Source organism: Pelophylax lessonae, assembly GCF_965119305.1.
Source record: "Pelophylax lessonae genome assembly, chromosome: 4".
Taxonomy (NCBI): domain Eukaryota; kingdom Metazoa; phylum Chordata; class Amphibia; order Anura; family Ranidae; genus Pelophylax; species Pelophylax lessonae.
This window is the reverse complement of record NC_138771.1, coordinates 663,728,318-663,748,601: the sequence shown is the minus strand read 5'-3', so window position 1 is coordinate 663,748,601 and position 20,284 is coordinate 663,728,318. Positions and strand designations below refer to the sequence as shown.

The window sequence follows — 20,284 nt, the reverse complement described above, 5'->3', positions numbered from 1 at the left end:
CCTGACTCCAAACATGTCCTCAAAAAAGCCCTATAAACGCCTGCAGCAAAAAGCAGGGTTACAGGGGCGAAGCCATATCGCTGTTATGTAAGTGACCTAAGAGAAACAATCTTTTCTCTATAGCGGTCACCCTGCCATGGAAGGGTTTTGTCACCCTGCCATAGCAGTCAGAGTCAGTTAATCCTACACTACACTACGGTCCCCTTACACTTAACATTTTCCCTACAGAAACTAGATTATTAAATCTAAGTATAGTGGAAAATAGTACCCTAACTACACTAGATCCCTTTCCTCACACTAATAATTGCTAAATGACACTTTGAAGCAGAAGTAACAGAACTGCTTCCACTCTCTTCCACGTCCCTGTATTACAATGCTAGGAATTTGGCGGGGCTATCTTATATACTGGGGGGCGTATTAACTAATGACTGGCCTCTGGACCCCCTAGTCACTCCAATCACATTCCTAGCATTCTCCTGCCCCCTCAATTGGCTTTTACTGATGGTTCTGGTCCAATCACTGGCTTTTAAAGCCCATTTCCTGTCCCATTGCATTTTGGTCGGTTCTGGTTGCCGAATTCCGAACTTTTTCAGCAAAAAGTTCGGAATCCGGCCGAACCTCGAACAGTCAATGTTCGGGTCGAACCGATGGCCGCCCTGAACCATTCGATCATCCCTAGTGCCAAGCATGAAACATGTGTCAAGTGTCCCTGATGGAGGGCAAAGAGAAGGTTGGTGCCATTGTCGCATACAACCATTTCTGGCTCAAGCTGTCATGACATCAACTATCTTTGAGCCTGCCCCTGCAGAGCTGACAGAATCTCTGCCCCTGTGTGACTCCTATCCCCTAGACAGACCAACCTAAGCACGGCGTGGCATCTTTTAGCCTGACTGCTTGCATAGGCCCTTGAACGCTTAGGGAGCACTGCTGCTTCCAAGGACAATTGAGTAGAAGAGGACATGGAGGAAGAAGAAGAGGACATGGAGGAAGAAGAAGAGGAGGAGGAGGAGGTGGTGAAGTAGCCAGATGTGGCAGAACCAGCACCAGCTTTTTGAAGGGGTGGTGGCAAAACAAGCTGCAACACTGAACCCTGTCTTGCATCCTTCCCAGCTGCCAGCAGAGTTACCCAGTGCGCCATGAAAAAAAGGTAACTCCCCTGTCCATGCCTTCAGGACCAAGAGTCAGCAGTAATGTGCACCTTTCTGCTGACCGCTCTGTCCAACGAGGCCAAAACACTAACTTCCACATGACGGTAGAGCCGGAATGGCCTTACGCAAAATAAATGCCTTTTTAGTACCTGCCACTGTGGTACAGCACATTCCACAAATTCATTAAAGGGAGCAGAGTCTACCAGATGAAAAGGCAGCAAATGTAATGCTAGCAATTTGGCCAAGCTAGCATTAAGATGCTGAGCATGTGGAAAGCTGGGACAGTATTTCTTTCTACAGTTCAGCAACTGGGGTAGTGAAATGTGCCTGCTGCTCAAGTAAAGTGGTGGTGTACTGCTAGCAGATTGGTTGTAAGTCTCAGTGGCACTCATTGCTATACCATCATCCCTCTCAATGCAGGTATTTGAGGTATAGGGTTTGATATCCCATATGAGGAGCAAGGTGCAGTATGCTTGTTTTGATCTTTTGTCTTCTTCGGGTGCTGTTGCCAACGGACTGCATGGCAGGTCGTCATTTGCCTTGTCAAGCATGTGGTGCCCAAGCAGCTGGTGTTCTGGCCACGCTTGATCCGCTTCAGACAGATGTTGCAAACAGCAACGCTGTGGTCTGCTGCACATGTAAAAAAGCCCACAATAATGAACCTTTGGGAGTCAGCGGGGAGTTTGCAGCACCCTGCACCTGTGGAGCTCTGTGCTGTGATGCAATAAATGGGCTCTCCTATGGCGGCCCCTGGAGCGCATCCTGCCTCGTTGGAGTTGTTCCTCCTCCCCCTCACTTTCCTCCTCTATCCTGTCAGGCACCCAGGTACAGTCAGTGACCACATCATCTCCTCCCTCCTCATCACTGGAGCAAACTTGGCAGTATGCTGCAGCTGTAGGAACATGACTGCTAGTTTCCTGTCCGTCATTGTCACCCCCTCTCCCTAGGCTCACATTATTCCCTTCATCAACCTGGGAACCAACATCCCAGCTTTCAAATTGCTGCGCATCCTCCAGCAGCATGTCACTGACACTATGATTGAATAGTTCAGGTGACTCCTGCATGCATGATGGTGGGGCGACAGAAGGAGTAGCTGTGGAGAAGGAGCCTGTGGAACGGGCCACTTTGGCAGCTGTAGTGGAAAGCAAACAACTGTGAGCGCGGGTGTCAGAGGACGAGGAGGATGAGGACGGCTTATTTATCCACTCCATCGACTCTTCCACATGTTGTGGCTGAATAAGACGGGCAGCACCAGAAATAAAGGACAGACGTGCCCCGTCTGCAGAGGATGCACTATGTCGACTGTGACCACCACTTTTCACTGTGGACACAGAGGCTGCTTGCACTCTTTTCTTGGCCTGTGAGCGTCTGCCTCTCCTTGTCGGCCTTTCAGACATGATGTGGATAGAGATCAATATAGGGAATACACAAGTGACCGATAGATACTCAATGACCTGATATGATCTAATCAATAGCCCTATATATAGATAGAGATCAGATCTATATAGGGTATACACAAGTGACCGATAAGATACTCAATGACCTGATATGATGTAATCAATACACAATGCGGCTGCGCGAGCCTTTATATAGTGTGGGGCGTGTACTTAGCCCCTGAGCCATGATTGGCTAAAGGCAGCCTGCAAGCCTGCCTTTGTCCAATCATGGCAGAGGTCATTTGATTGGCCAAAGCATGGAGGTCAGGGTGCATGCTTTGGCCAATCACACGATGTGTGGTAGTTATGGACACTGTGGATGGTCAGATGAAGGTCTGGATACCACTGAGATGTTGTGGATGCTGGACTGGTATTTGTGCAGAATGTTGTCACACACATGGAGCACAGGACCTCCCAGATGAAGGTATTAAAGCTGTAGCCAAAACAAGCCAACGGCAACCGGGCAGCAGAATTTTTTTTCGAGTGGGTTTTCTTCTGGTGCCCCTGTTTCCTATCCAATCCAAAAATATACTGGTAGATAAACTGTCATGTGACCAAATTGGCTGAAAAGTGTGTATGCAAAATATTTAATCTTCATTCAACTTCTATCTTTTGTCTTTCTTAAGAATTTTCTGCGTGGGATTTCAAAAGACAAATTTGTGTGGCTCGGTCTAACGGATTTAGATGGAACCTGGAAATGGGTGGATGGAACTCCTTATGATATCACCCCAAAGTAAGAAACCTACTCAAATATCAGAATCCTTCTCACATATTCCTAAATTTAAGATCTGGCAAAATGAACTGAAAAGGTGGCACATCGGTGAATCCTTGAGCTGAAGTGTATTGTTGAGACCTAAATTCACTCCTCCTAGCATTTTACAACACTTTTTCATATATAAAGCCTTATTGTATGCATGATCTATGAGTTAGTGTGGGTGGGGGGGGCTTATCAGAGTCTGGAGGCCACCATTAAAGACACCCACAAGTCCCCCCCAAAAAAAATAATAATAAAAAACAAGGTTCCATCATTGTAAATCCATCATCAATCATGATGCCCAAAACCTGCCAAATTGCCAGAATTAAAAGCTTGACCCAGTGCACATGGCCATTCCTGATGGTACTGCTCACCAATTTTCAGCTCCCCAAGCAATCATCAGCTATATAGGAGGAGGGGGGGGAAGTAATAACATCACTGACAAAACATGGGCAGTGACCATATTTGGGCAGGGATGTTGCTGCTATCCCTGTCCCTTTGCTTACAAACCCAGGGATTCCTGCCCATGTAAGTAATGTGCCAGAGGTGGTTGATAGGGACACATCAACTGCCAGCACTTGCTATTTTTTCAGGAACCATTGACAGCAGGAAACTGTTATATATAGAAGTGGTAAAAATACCACTTCTATAGATGATGCTCACCTCCCACCGAACAGGGGGCCAAACCTGCAAACGTTTGGGCATTCTTCAAAATACTCTAACAGCCTAGGTCCAGGTCACATCATTGACTCATCCCTACTCCTCACATAGCCAATTAGGGAAAGAGATGAGGGGGAAAACGAATCACATAGGCAAATCAGTTAAGGAGTGAAGGGGAAGAACTTCTCACATGGAGAAGGACCTGGAGGACAGAAATCCTCACATATTCAGTTAGGGAAATAGGTGGGAAAAAGAACTCATCACATAGTTAATAGGGGCTATGTATGTATCGGATTGGCTGCAACTGATCTAACCTCAGTAGATTGTACCATTAAATTGTAGTGTGTGGTCAGCTCTCTTTCATCCCATCACAGTTGTTGGCTTCACAATTTGAAAATCGAATTTTAAAGCATTTCTGTTGTCCCGTTCTTCTCAGTTCCTGCCTTGGTCTAATCACTATTGTCTCTTCTGTCCTTCAGGTTCTGGGAGAAGGGTCAGCCGGATGATTTTAAAGGTCATGGTTATGGAGGAGGGGAAGACTGTGCTGTGTTAAGGCCACAAACTAAAGAGTGGAATGATGGTCGCTGTTCCCCGAACTTCTGGTATGTCTGTGAGAAGGAGATCATCTTCTGATCTGGACTGATGGACATCAGAGGACACCTGATATCTCTGTCTGCCTCTTGTTTTGGCTATTTTTTCCTACCACCCTTTTTCCTTTGATCCTTACTGCGATTATAAATATAATAAGTGATCAACACCCTTTTCTATGTTAATATCAACTTTGTTGTATATCTTGCAGTAAAATAATATTAATAATGAATAACCACTGTGCTAAATAAAAGAGCAAATTTATTACAGAAGAGAAGCTAGTCACAAATAACATTAAATAAATAGAACCGAAAAGTAAGTGAGTAATACAATAAAACTAAATGATGTTACAATGGAAATACAAATGCTATCAGTATAATAGGACAAATTACAATTTGGAAAAAGTTACAGAAGGGAGAAACAAGAAAAAATAAAAGTGATACATTACGTCGACCTCCTGATGGTCCTGAGGTCTGTGCTCAAAGAGAGCTCTCGGCTCAAAGAGAGAATTTTTTAGAGCTCTGTCTGTTTTTTATATACCCTCTCTACCCAACCCCCTTTAGTTAAAATAAAGAATGAAAACACACACATAATATGTTGATCAGGTTTTTGGGTCATCCTCACAGCCCCCCCCCCCCCCCCTCCAGGTGATTCCCTCCTGCATTGTGTCCCTCCTGCATTGTTTATGGATACCATCTTTATACCAAGAAAAACCAGCCTTCCCAGATAACCAACTCTAGATAACAGACCTTCTCAGATATTGCCTCTAGCTACAATGCTTATGCTTATGATGTCAGCTGTCCTGAAACTTTAGGGTCAAAAAAAGTTCAAAATAATGTTCATTTCAGGTTAAAAATATTAGAGACTTCAACATTTCCATTACATTTCCCCCTGAAGTTCATCCTTGAACTTATAATTTTGTACCCACCCACAACAGCCCAGAAGGTCACAATTCATAACAAAAAAATTATATGGATAGAAAAAGATAATCAAGCGCCAAGGGCCCCAAGGCCAATTGTTAAAGGGATGAGGATGTTCAGCTGATTAATTGCAGATAATCTGCATCAGAGTATGTAAAATAGTGTTATTCAGCACAAAACCCCCAAATTATCCCCACATCTCCACGTCAATATGATGCTTTAAAAAAGTGCTCAGAATTATATATGCCATCGGTGGTGAAAAAAAGTGTATTAATTACATGTATCTGTGTGTAATATATGTAAATACATTATTTGTAAAAAAAAATGGTAACCCACCTCTAAAAAATACTGAATGACAAAGTGTTCCATGTACTGAAAATGCCTGTGCAAAATTATACAAAGTGCAATGAGATTGTACAAAAATAAAAAAAAGAGAGAGTAAAAAAGTTGATCAATTTTTTTTTTTTTTTTTAATTTAGGTAAACCTGACTGCATTTTCTGACTCCAATTTAGAGGCTTTTCCCTAACAGTAGAAACAGTAAAAAAAATACAGTATGTTGTTCTAGGATCCTCTCTTAATTCTGTAAATTCTTTGTACTTGTCTGGAATGGATCAGGCTTCTTCAGAGATTAGTTTCTGAGTTAGTGGCCTCTTTGTTCCTCAAGAGGAGATACCTTGTTGGGGTACACATTCTCATAGCTTTAACGTTCATTTTCCTGATAGTAATGCACAATAGTAATTGCTTTAGGAAAAGCAACAGGGATACACAGATGAGGACACTAACAGGGTGGAGTAAAATATTTAGGAAAGCTGTGGCTTTAGGACTGTACTCTAATAAACTTTCCCACCAGGAAACCTTAGCATCTCCATCTAATGCGTGGGATAGTTGGATTAATCTATTTTGATCTCAAGATATCACTCAAATCATTCACTCCGCCCCTCTTAAGGCATCCTGATCTCCAGCTCCCATGTTACCTCCTCCTAGGCTCACTATCAGGACTGCTCCAGAATCTATGGAACTCCATACTCCAGTATGTCCAGCCAGCTCCTAGCCTGTCCACCACTAGGTGATCCCTGAAAACTAATTTATTCAGGGAAGCCCACTCTGCCTCCAAGTAGAACTTTACCTTAGCCAACTCCATCTGATCATTTCCCCCTGCAGCTATTATCTTTTGTACAACCCCCCCCCCCCTGGATTATAAACCCCTTAAGTACGGCCCTTCTATTAACGCATGGCAGAAGCTGTTGGCACTATCTAAATCCTGTTACCCAAGGTCTAACTACCAAACTTTTAACTCCGTCCCAAATCCCAAAGGAAGTTTCTGTAGGTCTAAAGTGGTGTCATGTTTGATATAAAGCCTTTTCTCTGGGGTAATAGGGGTACGTCCCGGTGTTCCTGCTATATCCATGCCAAGGACAAGAGAAGATGTGCAATAGATTAAAGAGTACCATTTAACCTTATGCTGAACACAGTGCATCACTAGACATTTAATAGCAGCACCAGTGTCCTGGTCTCAAGTATTTTTAACTTTGTCTAGGACAGGTTGGGACAATACCTCGGCATCCATTATACATGACCCCTTCCTTTTCCAGCATTGCTGACTCATGATTCTGTCCTGTTTCCTTTGACATAACACAACACTTTCCTTTCTCTAGCGCCCATCAGCATCAATCATCTGAGGTTGTCCGGACTCATAACCCATCAGAACATAATGGACTGTGGAGTGTACCCAAATTGACCAAGGTATACGCACGATGTTCAGTCCCTGCAATCGGGCATGAGACCAGTGCAAATCTGGTTTTGACAGCCATGGAACTGAGTCATCCACCAATCCATATGACTCATAGTAAACTTGGATATTACCCCCATCTGACTGTCTGTGGAAATTGCCCCACTGAGAACAAGGCAATCACTTCTCCTGGGTCCTGGGACACCTCTCATTGTACCTGGGTGCTGGACAGAGTAAGTGGGATTTCCTAACCCCTTCACCAACATGTAGCTCCAGACTCCCCAATGTGTTCCTGAGTACCTTTCGGTCGATAGTGTTTAAAGCACCCAGTGCCACGCCCCCAGCTCCTGCAGTCTCCATTAAGCCTCTTTTTAACCTAACTATGGGAATAGTCTGAATACCCAGATTGAAATTAACCTTCCAACATGTACACCTGATTCCTTACAAAGGCTGCACACCTTGTAACCCAATTTTTTTTCAATCCGGTAATCAAACAATGTTATCCTTCACTAGGGTTGAGCAAACACGGACTGTATTATTCGGGTCCGTACCGGATAATTGGATTTTTGTTACCCGGACACGGACCCAAAAACTTTACTGTATATTTGGGTTTAACCGGTTGCCGACCGCCGCACGACTATATACTGCGGCGGTCAGCCCCGGCCAGGCAGAGTGACGTATCGGTACGTCACTCGCCTGTCACTGACTTGCGAGCCTATAGCGAGCGGGCGCGCGCCCGCCGAGGCGCGCGCCCGCCGCGGCTCGTTCACAGGCAAGTCAGTGCGTGTGACCGGCGGACTCGATGTCCGCCGGCCACACTACGATCGCTCCTGTGAAGGGAGAAAGACAGAGCAGCTTGTGTAAACAAGCTGCCTGTCAGTTCTCCCTGTGTAAAAGTAAAGATCTGACCGTTCTACTATGTAGAACGGTTGATCTTTGCTTTTACACCAATAGCAATGTCCCTACACAGTAGAAAGCACGCCCCTAGGACACACTTAACCCCTCCCTTCCCAATAAAGTTAACCCCTTCCCTGCCAGTGTCATTTTTGCAGTAACAGTGCATATGTATAGCACTGATTACTGCAGTAATGTCACTGGTAACCCCAAAAGTGTCAAAAATGTCAGTCAAGGGTCCGATCTGTCCGCCGCAATGTCGCAGTACCGAAAAAAAAATCGCAGATCGCCGCCATTACGCGTTAAAAAAAAAACACCAAAAATGACAAAAATCTTTCTCTTTGTTAGTAAACGCGATAACTTTTGCGCAAACCAATCAAAATACGCTTTTTGCGATTTTTTTTACCAAACATAGGTAGCATAAAACAAATTGGCCGAAAAATGTTAAAAAATTTTGATTTTTACTTTTTTTTTTGGGGAATTTCATATAAAAAAATGTGAAAAATATTGTTATTTTTGCAAAATTTACGCTCTTTTTTTGTTTATAGCGCGTGATCAAAAAATCGCACAGGTGATCAAATACCACCAAAAGAAAGCTCTGTTTGTGGGAAAAAAAGGACGTCAAATTCGTTTAGGTACAGCGTCGCACGACCGCGCAATTGTCCGTTAAAGTCACGCAGTAAAAAATCGCAAAAAAACCCCTGGTCCTTTAGCAGCCAAATCCTCCGGGGCTTAAGTGGTTAAAATCCGTGTTCGGTAATTTTATTTCCTGTTTTGTATGAAATGGCGTGGTTTTAATGGCGCGGTTTCAACAGCCAATCAACAAGCGTTTAACTGGTGTGCCATAGAAGCCATCACAGCCATGCCTACTAATGGCATGGCTGTGATTGGCCAGCTGAAGCATGTGACCCAGGTCTTTATAAGCTAGAGACAGAGCGTGGTGTGCGTCAGTCTGTTCTAGTGTAGGGAGAGAGCACACATAACGGTGCTGGATAATAAAAGATAAAATCTATGCGCTACCAAAAGAGAAAATAGGTAAGAAAGATGGACAAATGGAGCACCAGAGGCCCTGCAGCCAGTTCTGTAGTGTCACCACATACGGTCAGATAAAAGTGTAAAGGAATAACCAGCGCTAAAACCTCTATAAAATTGGTGAACCATACGTCACTGTATCCAGTAATTATATAAATGCATCAGTCAAATCTTAAAACCACTATAATAAATATGTCAATCAATATGGATGAGGGGTATAAAGTGTCCCGTGTAGAAATTCTATGTAAATATCAAGGTGCTAGGTGAATAAAAAACGTGGTTCAATAGACTCAATATCAAAGTGATCAGTGCTCCAAAAGGAATAGTGGGAGAAAATAAAACAAATTATGTGCAGATCATGAGCAATTGCACAAGTTCCATGGACCCAGAACTGGCCAAAAGCTCGGACTGTACCAATTAATATCAAATGAACCAATAAAGTGCTATAGGAAATGCGGATTGCTGGTAGCTGTGAGAAAAGTTAAAAAACGCCTCGTGACCTAAAAGGAGCGAGTTGCACAGCTACTATGAGCAGAGGAACTGGTCACAAGCTCAGAAAGGAATGTGGACATGAAAGAGATGTGCCCTAAAAAGAGCAAACTCAGAAAGTTCAGTGACAATAGTAGTGCAGTTTTTTAAAAAAGCAGTGATACAAATCAATAAGTGAAATCAGATAATAATTCTGAAATTTCAGGGTGCACAATGCCCTAAAATGGGTGAACCCCTGTGAAAAACAATAAAATAGAAAAACACAAGAGCCAAGTCATAAAATTCCAAACGTGGAAAAAATGTGAAGCATGTACAATTAAAAAAACGTGGTCATAATAATCAAGTGTAGAGAGTCCAGTGTATATATCTCCAAAAATATTATAAAATAAGTTCAGAAGTGCAACTAACACCCACCGATAATTAGTGATCCCAGTGCCCAAAGGTGAGTGAGCAAACGAATCCTGGAAATAGGTGCAATGGCCGCTCACCTTACTTCTCTTACATATAGGCGTATCAGGTGTTTCTCGTCAACCTGTAGACCTTTAAGGGCAAAAACAATCTCCCAGGTATAAATGAAATCTCCACAGGCGATATGGGAATTAGGGTCCTGGTCCTATGAGCTGGTCTGTGGTATTCTTAAGTATATTGCCCAGACACTCGATAATTTAGGGGAAGAGATGGAAAGAGGGTCCCATAGCGTAATAACGTTTAAAACGAGGTTTATTTCCAGATAAAATATAAATGACAAACTCACATTTAAGCAGATCAGTGTGCGCATATAATCAAAAGCCCTGCCACCGATGCGGTTCCTGTGTACTCTCCCCAACTTCCGGTCTCGGCCATAGACCAGGAAGTGACGTCACCACGGCGTCCCGACGCGTTGCGTAACCAATCAAGTCACTTTCTCAAGGGTCCAATTTTATAGAGGTTTTAGCGCTGGTTATTCCTTTACACTACATAACGGTGCTGGCTGCTGCTGATTAGGGACAGAGAGAGACAGGAAAAAAAAACATTGTGGCTGAAAAGAATGTAGGGACAGGTCGGAGTGTAGGCAGGGAAAGATAGAAAAGCATTTTAGGGACAGGCTGGAGATAGTAGGCAGGGAGAGATTAGGAGACACAGGACAGAACAATCGTCCGTTAGCGATCTACATCGATTTTGCTGTGTGTGGGGTGGTGCAGTGAAGGATCTTTTTGCCCTCACTTGAGCCCACTGAGGAGGAGGAGGAGGAGGAGGGAGAAAAAATATTTTTATTAGTCTGTTGTGTGCAGCGTTCAGCTATAAACTGCTATTTAACCACTTGCCGACCAGTCACTGAGACTGTCCTGCTGCAAAGTGGCTTGATTCCGTCCAGCGAAGTAGACCTACGTCACTGGACTCCTCCCCCTGTAGGCGGGGAATCGAGTTTGGAGATCCGCCCGCTTGTGTAAACAGAGCGGGCGGATCTCCTAAGTGACAAACAGTGACAGATTGCAGAGTTCAGCATATCTGAACATGCCATCTGTCCCTGTGTCACTCAGTCACCTCCCCCACATACGTTAGTAAGCACCAGGCATACATTAACCCCTCCCTCGCCAATAAAATTAACCCCTTCCCTGCCAGTGTAATTTTTTACAGTAACAGTGCATATTTACAGCACTGATTACTGTAGAAATGTCACTGATACCCCTAAAAGTGTCAAAAATTTCAGTCAAGGGTCCGATCTGTTCCCCGCAATGTCGCAGTCCCGCAAAAAAAATCGAATATCTCCGCCATTACTCGTTAAAATAAAAAAACACCAAAAATGACAGAAATCTTTCCCTTAGTTAGTAAACGCAATAACTTTTGCGCAAACTAATCAAAATACGCTTATTGTGATTTTTTTTTACCAAACATAGGTAGCAGAAAACAAATTGGCCAAAAATGTAAAAAAATTTTGATTTTTACATTTTTTGGGGGGAATTTCATTAAAAAAAATGTTAAAAATATTGTTATTTTTTTCAAAATAAATGCTCTTTTTTTGTTTATAGCGCAAAAAGTAAAAATCGCACAGTTGATCAAATACCACCAAAAGAAAGCTCTGTTTGTGGGAAAAAAAGGACGTAAATTTTGTTTGGGCACAGCGTCGCACGCCTGCGCGATTGTCAGTTAAAGTCGCGCAGTGCCGAATCGCAAAAAGTGGCCTGGACGTAAGACAGCAAATCCTCCGGTGGTAAAGTGGTTAAAAATTACAAATTTAAAGGGGAAATTTTTTTTTTCCTTCATAGCCTGCTGCTGACCTTTCTATTCCGCTATTCAATTTACACCCTTTTGGGGTGAAAAAAATTAAATTGCAGCATAGTCTGTATCGGTACATGTGAGATACACCTTTTAAATTTGTTTGGTGCATCTCCTTCCACCGCTGAGGATTGCAGGGCGCTTCAGTTTGCCTCCTGTTCCGAACTCCTCCTACTCCTCTTCCTCATCCTCCCTTTAGGGTACAAAAAATTGTAATCGGGGCCTAGTCTGTGTTTGTACATGTGAGATACACCGTTTTATATACTTTTTTCTATTCCGCTATTCAATATACACCCTTTTGGGTGAAAAAAATGAAATTGCAGCATAGTCTGTATCGGTACGTGTGAGATACACCTTTTAAATTTGTTTGGCGCATCTCCTTCCACCGCCGAGGATTGCAGGTCGCTTCAGTTTGCCTCCTTTTCTGAACTCCTCCTACTTTTACTCCTCTTCCTCATCCTCATCCTCCCTTTAGGGTACAAAAAATTGTAATCGGGGCCTAGTCTGTGTTTGTACGTGTGAGATACACCATTTTATATACTTTTTTCTATTCCCTATTCAATATACACCCTTTTGGGGTGAAAAAAATTAAATTGTGGCATAGTCTGTATCGGTACGTGTGAGATACACCTTTTAAATTTGTTTGGTGTATCTCCTTCCACCGCCGCGGATTGCAGGGCGCTTCAGTTTGCCTCCTGTTCCGAAGTCCTCCTACTCCTCATCCTCATCCCCTCTTTAGGGTACAAAAAATTGTAATCGGGGCCTGGTCTGTGTTTGTACGTGTGAGATACACCATTTTATATACTTTTTTCTATTCTGCTATTCAATATACAGTAATCCCCCGCTACATCGCGGTTCAGTTTTTGCGGTCCCGGTAATTCGCGGTTTTTTTTTGTAATGTTATTTTACTATATAAATCATTAAAAATGAAAGATTTTTGTGTTTTTCATAGCTCTTGCTTTGTCTCTAAGTATCTTTTATGTGTTTAAATGAGTTTCTATTGTTTTAAAAGTGTGTTTAAAGACCTTAAAATGCTTCTACACGTACAGGGACAGTAAAAAAATCATGCCTACAATGCATTTTAATAGGGTTTTTCTATTTCGCGGAATTTCACTTTTCGCGGCTGGGTCCGGAACGTAACCCCCGCAATGGAGGGGGGTTTACTGTACACCCTTTTGGGGTGAAAAAAATGAAATTGCGGCATAGTCTGTATCGGTACGTGTGAGATACACCTTTTAAATTTGTTTGGCGCATCTCCTTCCACCGCCGAGGATTGCAGGGCGCTTCAGTTTTCCTCCTGTTCCGAACTCCTCCTACTCCTCTTCCTCATCCTCCCTTTAGGGTACAAAAAATTGTAATCGGGACCTAGTCTGTGTTTGTACGTGTGAGATACACCGTTTTATATACTTTTTTTCTATTCCGCTATTCAATATACACCCTTTTGGGGGGTAAAAAAAATTATATTGCGGCATAGTCTGTATCGGTACATGTGAGATACACCTTTTAAATTTGTTTGGCGCATCTCCTTCCACCGCCGAGGATTGCAGGGCGCTTCAGTTTGCCTCCTTTTCCGAACTCCTCCTACTTTTACTCCTCTTCCTTATGCTCATCCTCATCCTCCCTTTAGGGGACAAAAAATTGTAATCGGGGCCTGTGTTTGTACGTGTGAGATACACCATTTTATTTACTTTTTTCTATTCCGCTATTCAATATACACCCTTTTGGGGTGAAAAAAAATTAAATTGCGGCATAGTCTGTATCGGTACGTGTGAGATACACCTTTTAAATTTGTTTGGTGCATCTCCTTCCACCGCCGCGGATTGCAGGGCGCTTCAGTTTGCCTCCTGTTCCGAAGTCCTCCTACTCCTCATCCTCCCTTTAGGGTACAAAAAAATTGTAATCGGGGCCTAGTCTGTGTTTGTACATGTGAGATACACCGTTTTATATACTTTTTACTATTCCGCTATTCAATATACACCCTTTTGGGGTGAAAAATTAAATTGCGGCATATTCTGTATCGGTACTTCTGAGATACACCTTTTAAATTTGTTTGGCGCATCTCCTTCCACCGCCGAGGATTGCAGGGCGCTTCAGTTTGCCTCCTGTTCCGAACTCCTCCTACTTTTACTCCTCTTCCTCATCCTCATCCTCCCTTTAGGGTACAAAAAATTGTAATCGGGGCCTAGTCTGTGTTTGTACGTGTGAGATACACCGTTTTATATACTCTTTTCTATTTCGCTATTCAATATACACCCTTTTGGGGTAAAAAAAATTTAATTGTGGCATAGTCTGTACATGTGAGATGCACCATTTTGGATACTATTGTTCTATTCCGCTATTCAATATACACCCATGCGGGTGAAAATAAATCAATTGCGGCCTAGTCTGTACGTGTGAGATACACCCTTTTATATACTTTTGTTCTATTCCGCTATTCAATATACACCCATGAAGGTGACAAAAATTAAATTGCGGCATAGTCTTTACATGTGAGATGCACCCTTTTGGATTCTATTTTTCTATTCCGCTATTCAATATACACCCATGCGGGTGACAAAAATGAAATTGCGGCATAGTCTGTACGTGTGAGATGCACCCTTTTGGATACTATTGTTCTATTCCGCTATTCAATATACACCCATGCGGGTGAAAATAAATCAATTGCGGCCTAGTCTGCACCTGTGAGATACACCCTTTTATATACTTTTGTTCTATTCCGCTATTCAATATACACCGCAGGTGAAAAAAATTAAATTGCGGCATAGTCTGTATGTGTACGTGTGAGATACACCCTTTCAATTTGTTTGGCACATCTCCTTCCACCACCAAGGATTGCAGGGCGCTTCAGTTTGCCTCCTGTTCCTAATGCCTCCTACTCCGCTTCCTCATCCTCTACCGCCTCCTCATTCGGTCAGCGTAACACCTTCACCACCAAATTCAGCAAAGCCAGGGGTAAACGACAGCAGGCAGTTTTAAAACTTGCATGTTTGGGGGAAAAATCCCATACCGCGCATAAGTTGTGAAGGAGCATGGAACAGCAGACCGATGAGTTGTTGGTGCCAGCGAGCCTCAAGCCCGGCATGGTGGTCTGCGATAACGGGAGAAATCTCATAGCAGCTCTGGGCCTAGCCGGTTTGACGCACATCCCTTGCCTGGCGCATGTGCTGAATTTGGTGGTGCAGAGGTTCCTTCAAAATTACCCCGATATGTCAGAGCTGCTGCAGAAAGTGTGGGCCGTCTGTGTGCACTTTCGGCGTTCTCACCCTGCTGCTGCTCGCCTGTCAGCCCTGCAGCATCATTTCGGCCTTCCCGCTCACCGCCTCATATGTGATGTGCCCACAAGGGGGAACTCCACCTTGCACATGCTGGAAAGACTGTGCGAGCAGCAGCAGGCCATAGTGGAGTTTCAGCTGCAGCACGCACGCGTGAGTCGCTCTGCGGAACAGCACCACTTCACCACCAATAACTGGGCCTCCATGTGAGACCTGTGTGCTTTGTTGTGCTGTTTTGAGTACTCCACCAACATGGCCAGTGCCGATGACGCCGTTGTCAGCTTAACTATCCCACTTCTATGCCTCCTTGAAAAAACGCATCGGGCGATGATGGAAGAGGATGTGGCACAGGAGGAGGAGGAGGAGGAAGAGGGATCATTTCCATGGGTTTTAGGGCAGTCATTCACAAGTGGCTCCGAGGGTGGGTTCCTGCACCCAAAAATGCCAGGTACACAATTGTCCAGCAGGGGCACAGTTCTGGAGGATGAGGAGGAGATGGAGGAGGAGATGGAACCATGTTCACAGCAGTGTGGCACCCAGGCCAGCTCTGGGCAGCCTGGCACACATGAGCGATTACATGCTGCAGTGTCTCCACAATGACCACCGAGTTGCCCACATTCTAACTTGTGCTGATTACTGGGTGGCCACGCTGCTGGATCCCCATTACAAGGACAACGTACCGTCCTTAATTCACTCACTGGAGCGTGATCGCAAGATGCGCGAGTACAAGCGCACGCTGGTAGACGCGATGCTGCTGGCATTCCCACCTGACAGTGGGGCCACAGTGGAAGCACAAGGCCAAGGCAGAGGAGGAGGAGGAAGAGGCTGCCAACGCAACCATGGCACCGCCAGCACCTCAGAAGGCAGGGTTAGCATGGCCGAAATGTGGAAAAGCTTTGTCAGCACGCCACAACAAACAGCAGCACCAGCAGCTCATATGGAACGTCTTAGCAGGAGGCAGCATTTCACCAACATGGTGGAGCAGTATGTGTGCACACGCCTACATGTAGTGAATGACGGGTCTGCCCCCTTCAACTTCTGGGTCCCCAAATTGGGCACATGGCCTGAGCTTGCCCTTTACGCCTTGGAGGTGCTGGCGTGCCCTGCAGCCAGTGTATTATCTGAACGTGTATTTAGCACGGCTGAGGGCGTTATCACAGACAAGCGCAGCCGCCTTTCCAGAGACAATGTGGACAAGCTCACATTCATTAAAATGAACCAGGCATGGATCCCACAGGACTTTTTCGTACCTTGTGCAGAATAGAGATGGATACTGGCCTTACCCAGCCATTGTTATATTTTTGATCTTTCTCACTCTTTTGGGGTGTACCCTAGTTTAAAATGACAAAAAAAAAAAGCAGTGTTGGCTTCCTCGTCTCCCTCCACCACTGCTTCCACCTACACCGCCACATCCACCGCCACCTCAACCTCCCTCCTACTCCATATGGGCCTCGTCCTTCACAGATGAAGAAAATTGTTTTATTTTTCTGTTTTTTTTTGTTGTTTTAAGTTATTTCCCTATCCACATTTATTTGCAGAGCACTTGCCATGCTCTTAACTACATTTTGCTGCCATTTGCAGCACTCTAGCCCTTTCCATTGCTTTTTTAGAGCCATTTTAGTGCCTGAAAGTTTGGGTCCCCATTGACTTCAATGTGGTTCGGTGTCCGGGTCTAGTTCGGAAAAAGTCTGGGTCACGGACGCAGACTTTTTTTTCAAGTTCGGCCAGACCCACTGAACACGGACATCCAGGTGTCCGCTCAACTCTAGTAACCTCCAAAGATAACCTGCTGAGCCGTAAAAAGAAAAGCCTAAATCTTTGTAAAGAGGCATTTCCTGTCCCATTTTGTCTGGGGACCATAGATGTTAATCAGGCGCAGGTGCAGCCCCTCACAGAAACATCCAAAATCATGCATTTCCCAATCTCTACCTCAATTACCCGTCGGCACATTACTATACCAGAAAAAAGGACCGCAATCACGCTGTAAGGCTCGGCCGCAAGAGACCAAAAGTAGGGACCACGCTTCCACTCCTTCTTTGCCAGATGTATATCAGCCAGACTACTCAGATGGGTCTCTTGCAAAAACAAAATATCAGCATAATACTCGTTGAGCAAAAATAAGGCCATATGATGAGCACTCACTGATTTTAAGCTGGCAACATTAATGGTTGCCACTTTTAACGGAGTGGGAACTGCCATTAGGATAATTGAGGCAGCCATTTCTTAGCCTGACTACTCTCGCTCTCCCTGGAGAGCCAGTGCGCTTCAGTGCAACCTGGACCTTTTCATCCATAGAAGATGCTGTACTCAATGAGTCCCATTCATCGTCATCATCTGACAGGACCCCAAACTTATTTGTCAAAGGCAAAACCTTAGGACTTTGGGTAACTGAACACCTTTTTTTCCTTCTTTTGCCCTTCTTCCTTTTCTCCTCCAACCATTCCACATTTATCCTTGGACAAACTGGAAATAACAGTTTCCCCACTCTTACCCTCCCCTTCACACCCACTCTCCCTTACCTTATCTGCCACCAGGCCAGCCTATTCACAATTCTCCCCACCCCTCTGCATCCCACGGTCCCCAATTGAAGCCCTGAAATGCAGAGGGGAAGGACTGGCACTGCACTTGATGCCCCTGCATCAGCACTTCTTGCAGCCTCTGCAATTTTGGAGGACATAGACACAGAAGGATTGGACACATTCTCGGTAACTGATACCTTACATACAGACTGGGAGGACACTGACACACTAGGCAAATGCACAGACTGGGGCACCACAGACTTGGAAGATACTGACACACTGGGAACTGGCACAGACTGGGGCACCACAGACTGGGAAGACACAGGTACACTGGGCATTGGCACAGACTCAGAGGGGATCGCAGGCACCCTAGCTGCTGAGCTATGAGCATCATCCATGTCCAGGCGGAAGAACTCTCTCATGAGCTCAGGCTGGTTGTGCATTGCCTCAGGACGCTGACTATAAGGATGCCCCACCGCATTGCACAAGTTGCACCTTATAATATTGCAATCCTTTGCCAAATGCCCTAAACCCTGACACAGAGAGCATTTCATTACTGGGCATTAGAATGCAAATTGCCCTTTATCCCCACACCTATTGCAAAGCTTTGGCTGACCTGGATAGAATATGGTCAGCCTTTCCCTCCCCAGGAAAGCTGAGGATGGCAGATGCTGGATAACATTGTCAGTGACTCTTAGTTTTAGCTGCACAGACCACCCCCCCCCCGTCCATATTCCCCAGTCATCCATAATTTTCTGTAGGGGGCTCAGGATGTCTCCATATCTCCTCAACCATATAGATAAATCCCCTTATGGTATGGATTCATTGTGAATAAGAATTGTCACCATTTTAATGAGTGGCTGGCGTGATACAACCTTAGGAATGAGCCCTTTCCAGTCCGGCAGGCTCCTACACACATGTTCAAATTTTTCCCAAAATATGTCCAAAGACTCCAGATGGATAAAGGACAAATTGTACCCATAGGAGCCAGTCAGCATGATCAGGGCGAAGATATTCTCGGGTCTAAACCCCATCTGCAAAATCTTATCAACCACAGCTCTCCTATATGGTGGAATACCCTCACCCATCAAAGCTGAACAACATTCCTCCTTTTAAATAGTGAGGAAGATAAAACATTTCCATGCTCCTTCCCTGATTGCACCCCCCTCCCAGATCCTACAGCAGCAACAGCATAGTTTTTCCTCCCAGACAAACCACCAGCAATTGCAGCATTATCTTTAGGCTTAACTACACCTGCTGACAAGGAGCCTAAAACCTTTGCAGTCTTTGGAGCAGCAGACCCACCCCCTCCCCTTGCTCTGAGCACTCAGCTGCTTTCCTGGGTTCAATCACAGTCTTGTCTACTGCAGACTCCAAAAAAGTTATAGCACTACTGCTCCCAGATCCTCCTCCACCATTCTCAGGAACAGCCAGGCAAAGCCTCTGCAATGTCTGTGGTGCACCTCTTTGCAGACTCTTCAACCCGAGGCTCACAGTTTTTTCAGTTTTCCCACCAATTGCATTTAAAAGTGAAGTTTTTTTAGCAGGTGCATCAGGTTGCACTGCATGCTGCACATTGTCTATGGGTGCGGGCTTACAGCTCATAGCACTACAACCCTCAGCAAGCACATTGTCACTATTAAAGTTCATATCACCACCTTGCACACACACTGTACCTGCTTGCTGTGTTACCTCTGCTGTGTCATGGCTGATGGTGGGATCAAACTTCCTCCTGGTTGTTGCAGACTTTATGGTGAATCTTCCTCTCTTTACAGGTCTCTCTTTCACAGGACGAGGAACAGTATCTGAGTCATCTGAGGAATCTGCAGAGAAATGGAACTTTCTTCCATCCAGAGGGGACTCCAGCTCACTTTTGAACTCCAACATGCCAGTACCCCCCTCAACCTCCTGCTCAGATGTTCCACATTACTGCTGCAGAGGGAGGGAGACAGAGGCCTCCACCATTGGAGGCTCAGCAGATGTCTGAGGTGTTGAAGAGCTGGGCTCATCCTCCGGGTCCACTTTCTCCCTCCACTGACTCTGTCGGTACCTGCATCTCTTTGCTGACTGGGTCACTCTCCATGCTGGAAACGGCTCCTCTCCTCATATGGCTGAAACATTCCTCATTCTTGTATTTTTTCTTAAATGTTCCGCTGCTTTCCTTCAGATAGCTCACCAACTCTTTCTGCTTCTTCAAAGCTTTCCAGGCCTCAGAACCGGTCTCTTCTTACTAAATTCAGCTTTTAAAGCTGCCAATTTCTCCTCCTCTTTCTCAATCCGTGTCAGCTTGTCCACAATCCTCCGTCTAAAGGCAGACAGGGATTCATTTCTCCTTGGGTCAGAACCAATGTCTTCCATAGACTGAGGCCTAGTCTCAGGCCTATCCAGGGGGCCCCCGCCGGGGTCCTTCCAAGGATCCAGCATCCCTCCTGGGGCAGAGAAGCAACTCTAGCCCCCGGCTTCTGGAAGCACACTAGTAAAGGAGCCAGCAACCTCACTGTCAAGGAGTGGAATGGCAGTTTCCCACCAACCCTGTGCTGAGTTCCCGAGTCTGTATACCTGCTGTGCCCATTATAAGGGGTTCCC

At 44.9% G+C, this 20,284-nt stretch overlaps 2 protein-coding genes across 2 annotated transcripts in view; both read left to right on the top strand.

Moving 5' to 3' along the window:
- Positions 1 to 4,631, top strand: part of LOC309554783 (C-type lectin domain family 10 member A-like) — a gene marked incomplete at both ends in the record, with an annotated part of 197,724 nt that extends 193,093 nt beyond the window's left edge. Inside the window, 2 exons of the mRNA XM_082256481.1 lie at positions 3,211 to 3,317; positions 4,478 to 4,631. Of these exons, the coding sequence (XP_082112607.1) occupies positions 3,211 to 3,317; positions 4,478 to 4,631 (261 nt within the window). The remainder of the gene's footprint in view (positions 1 to 3,210; positions 3,318 to 4,477) is intronic.
- LOC309553074 (hepatic lectin-like) overlaps positions 1 to 20,284 on the top strand; it is a gene marked incomplete at both ends in the record, with an annotated part of 448,637 nt that overhangs the window by 222,275 nt on the left and 206,078 nt on the right. The window lies entirely within an intron of this gene.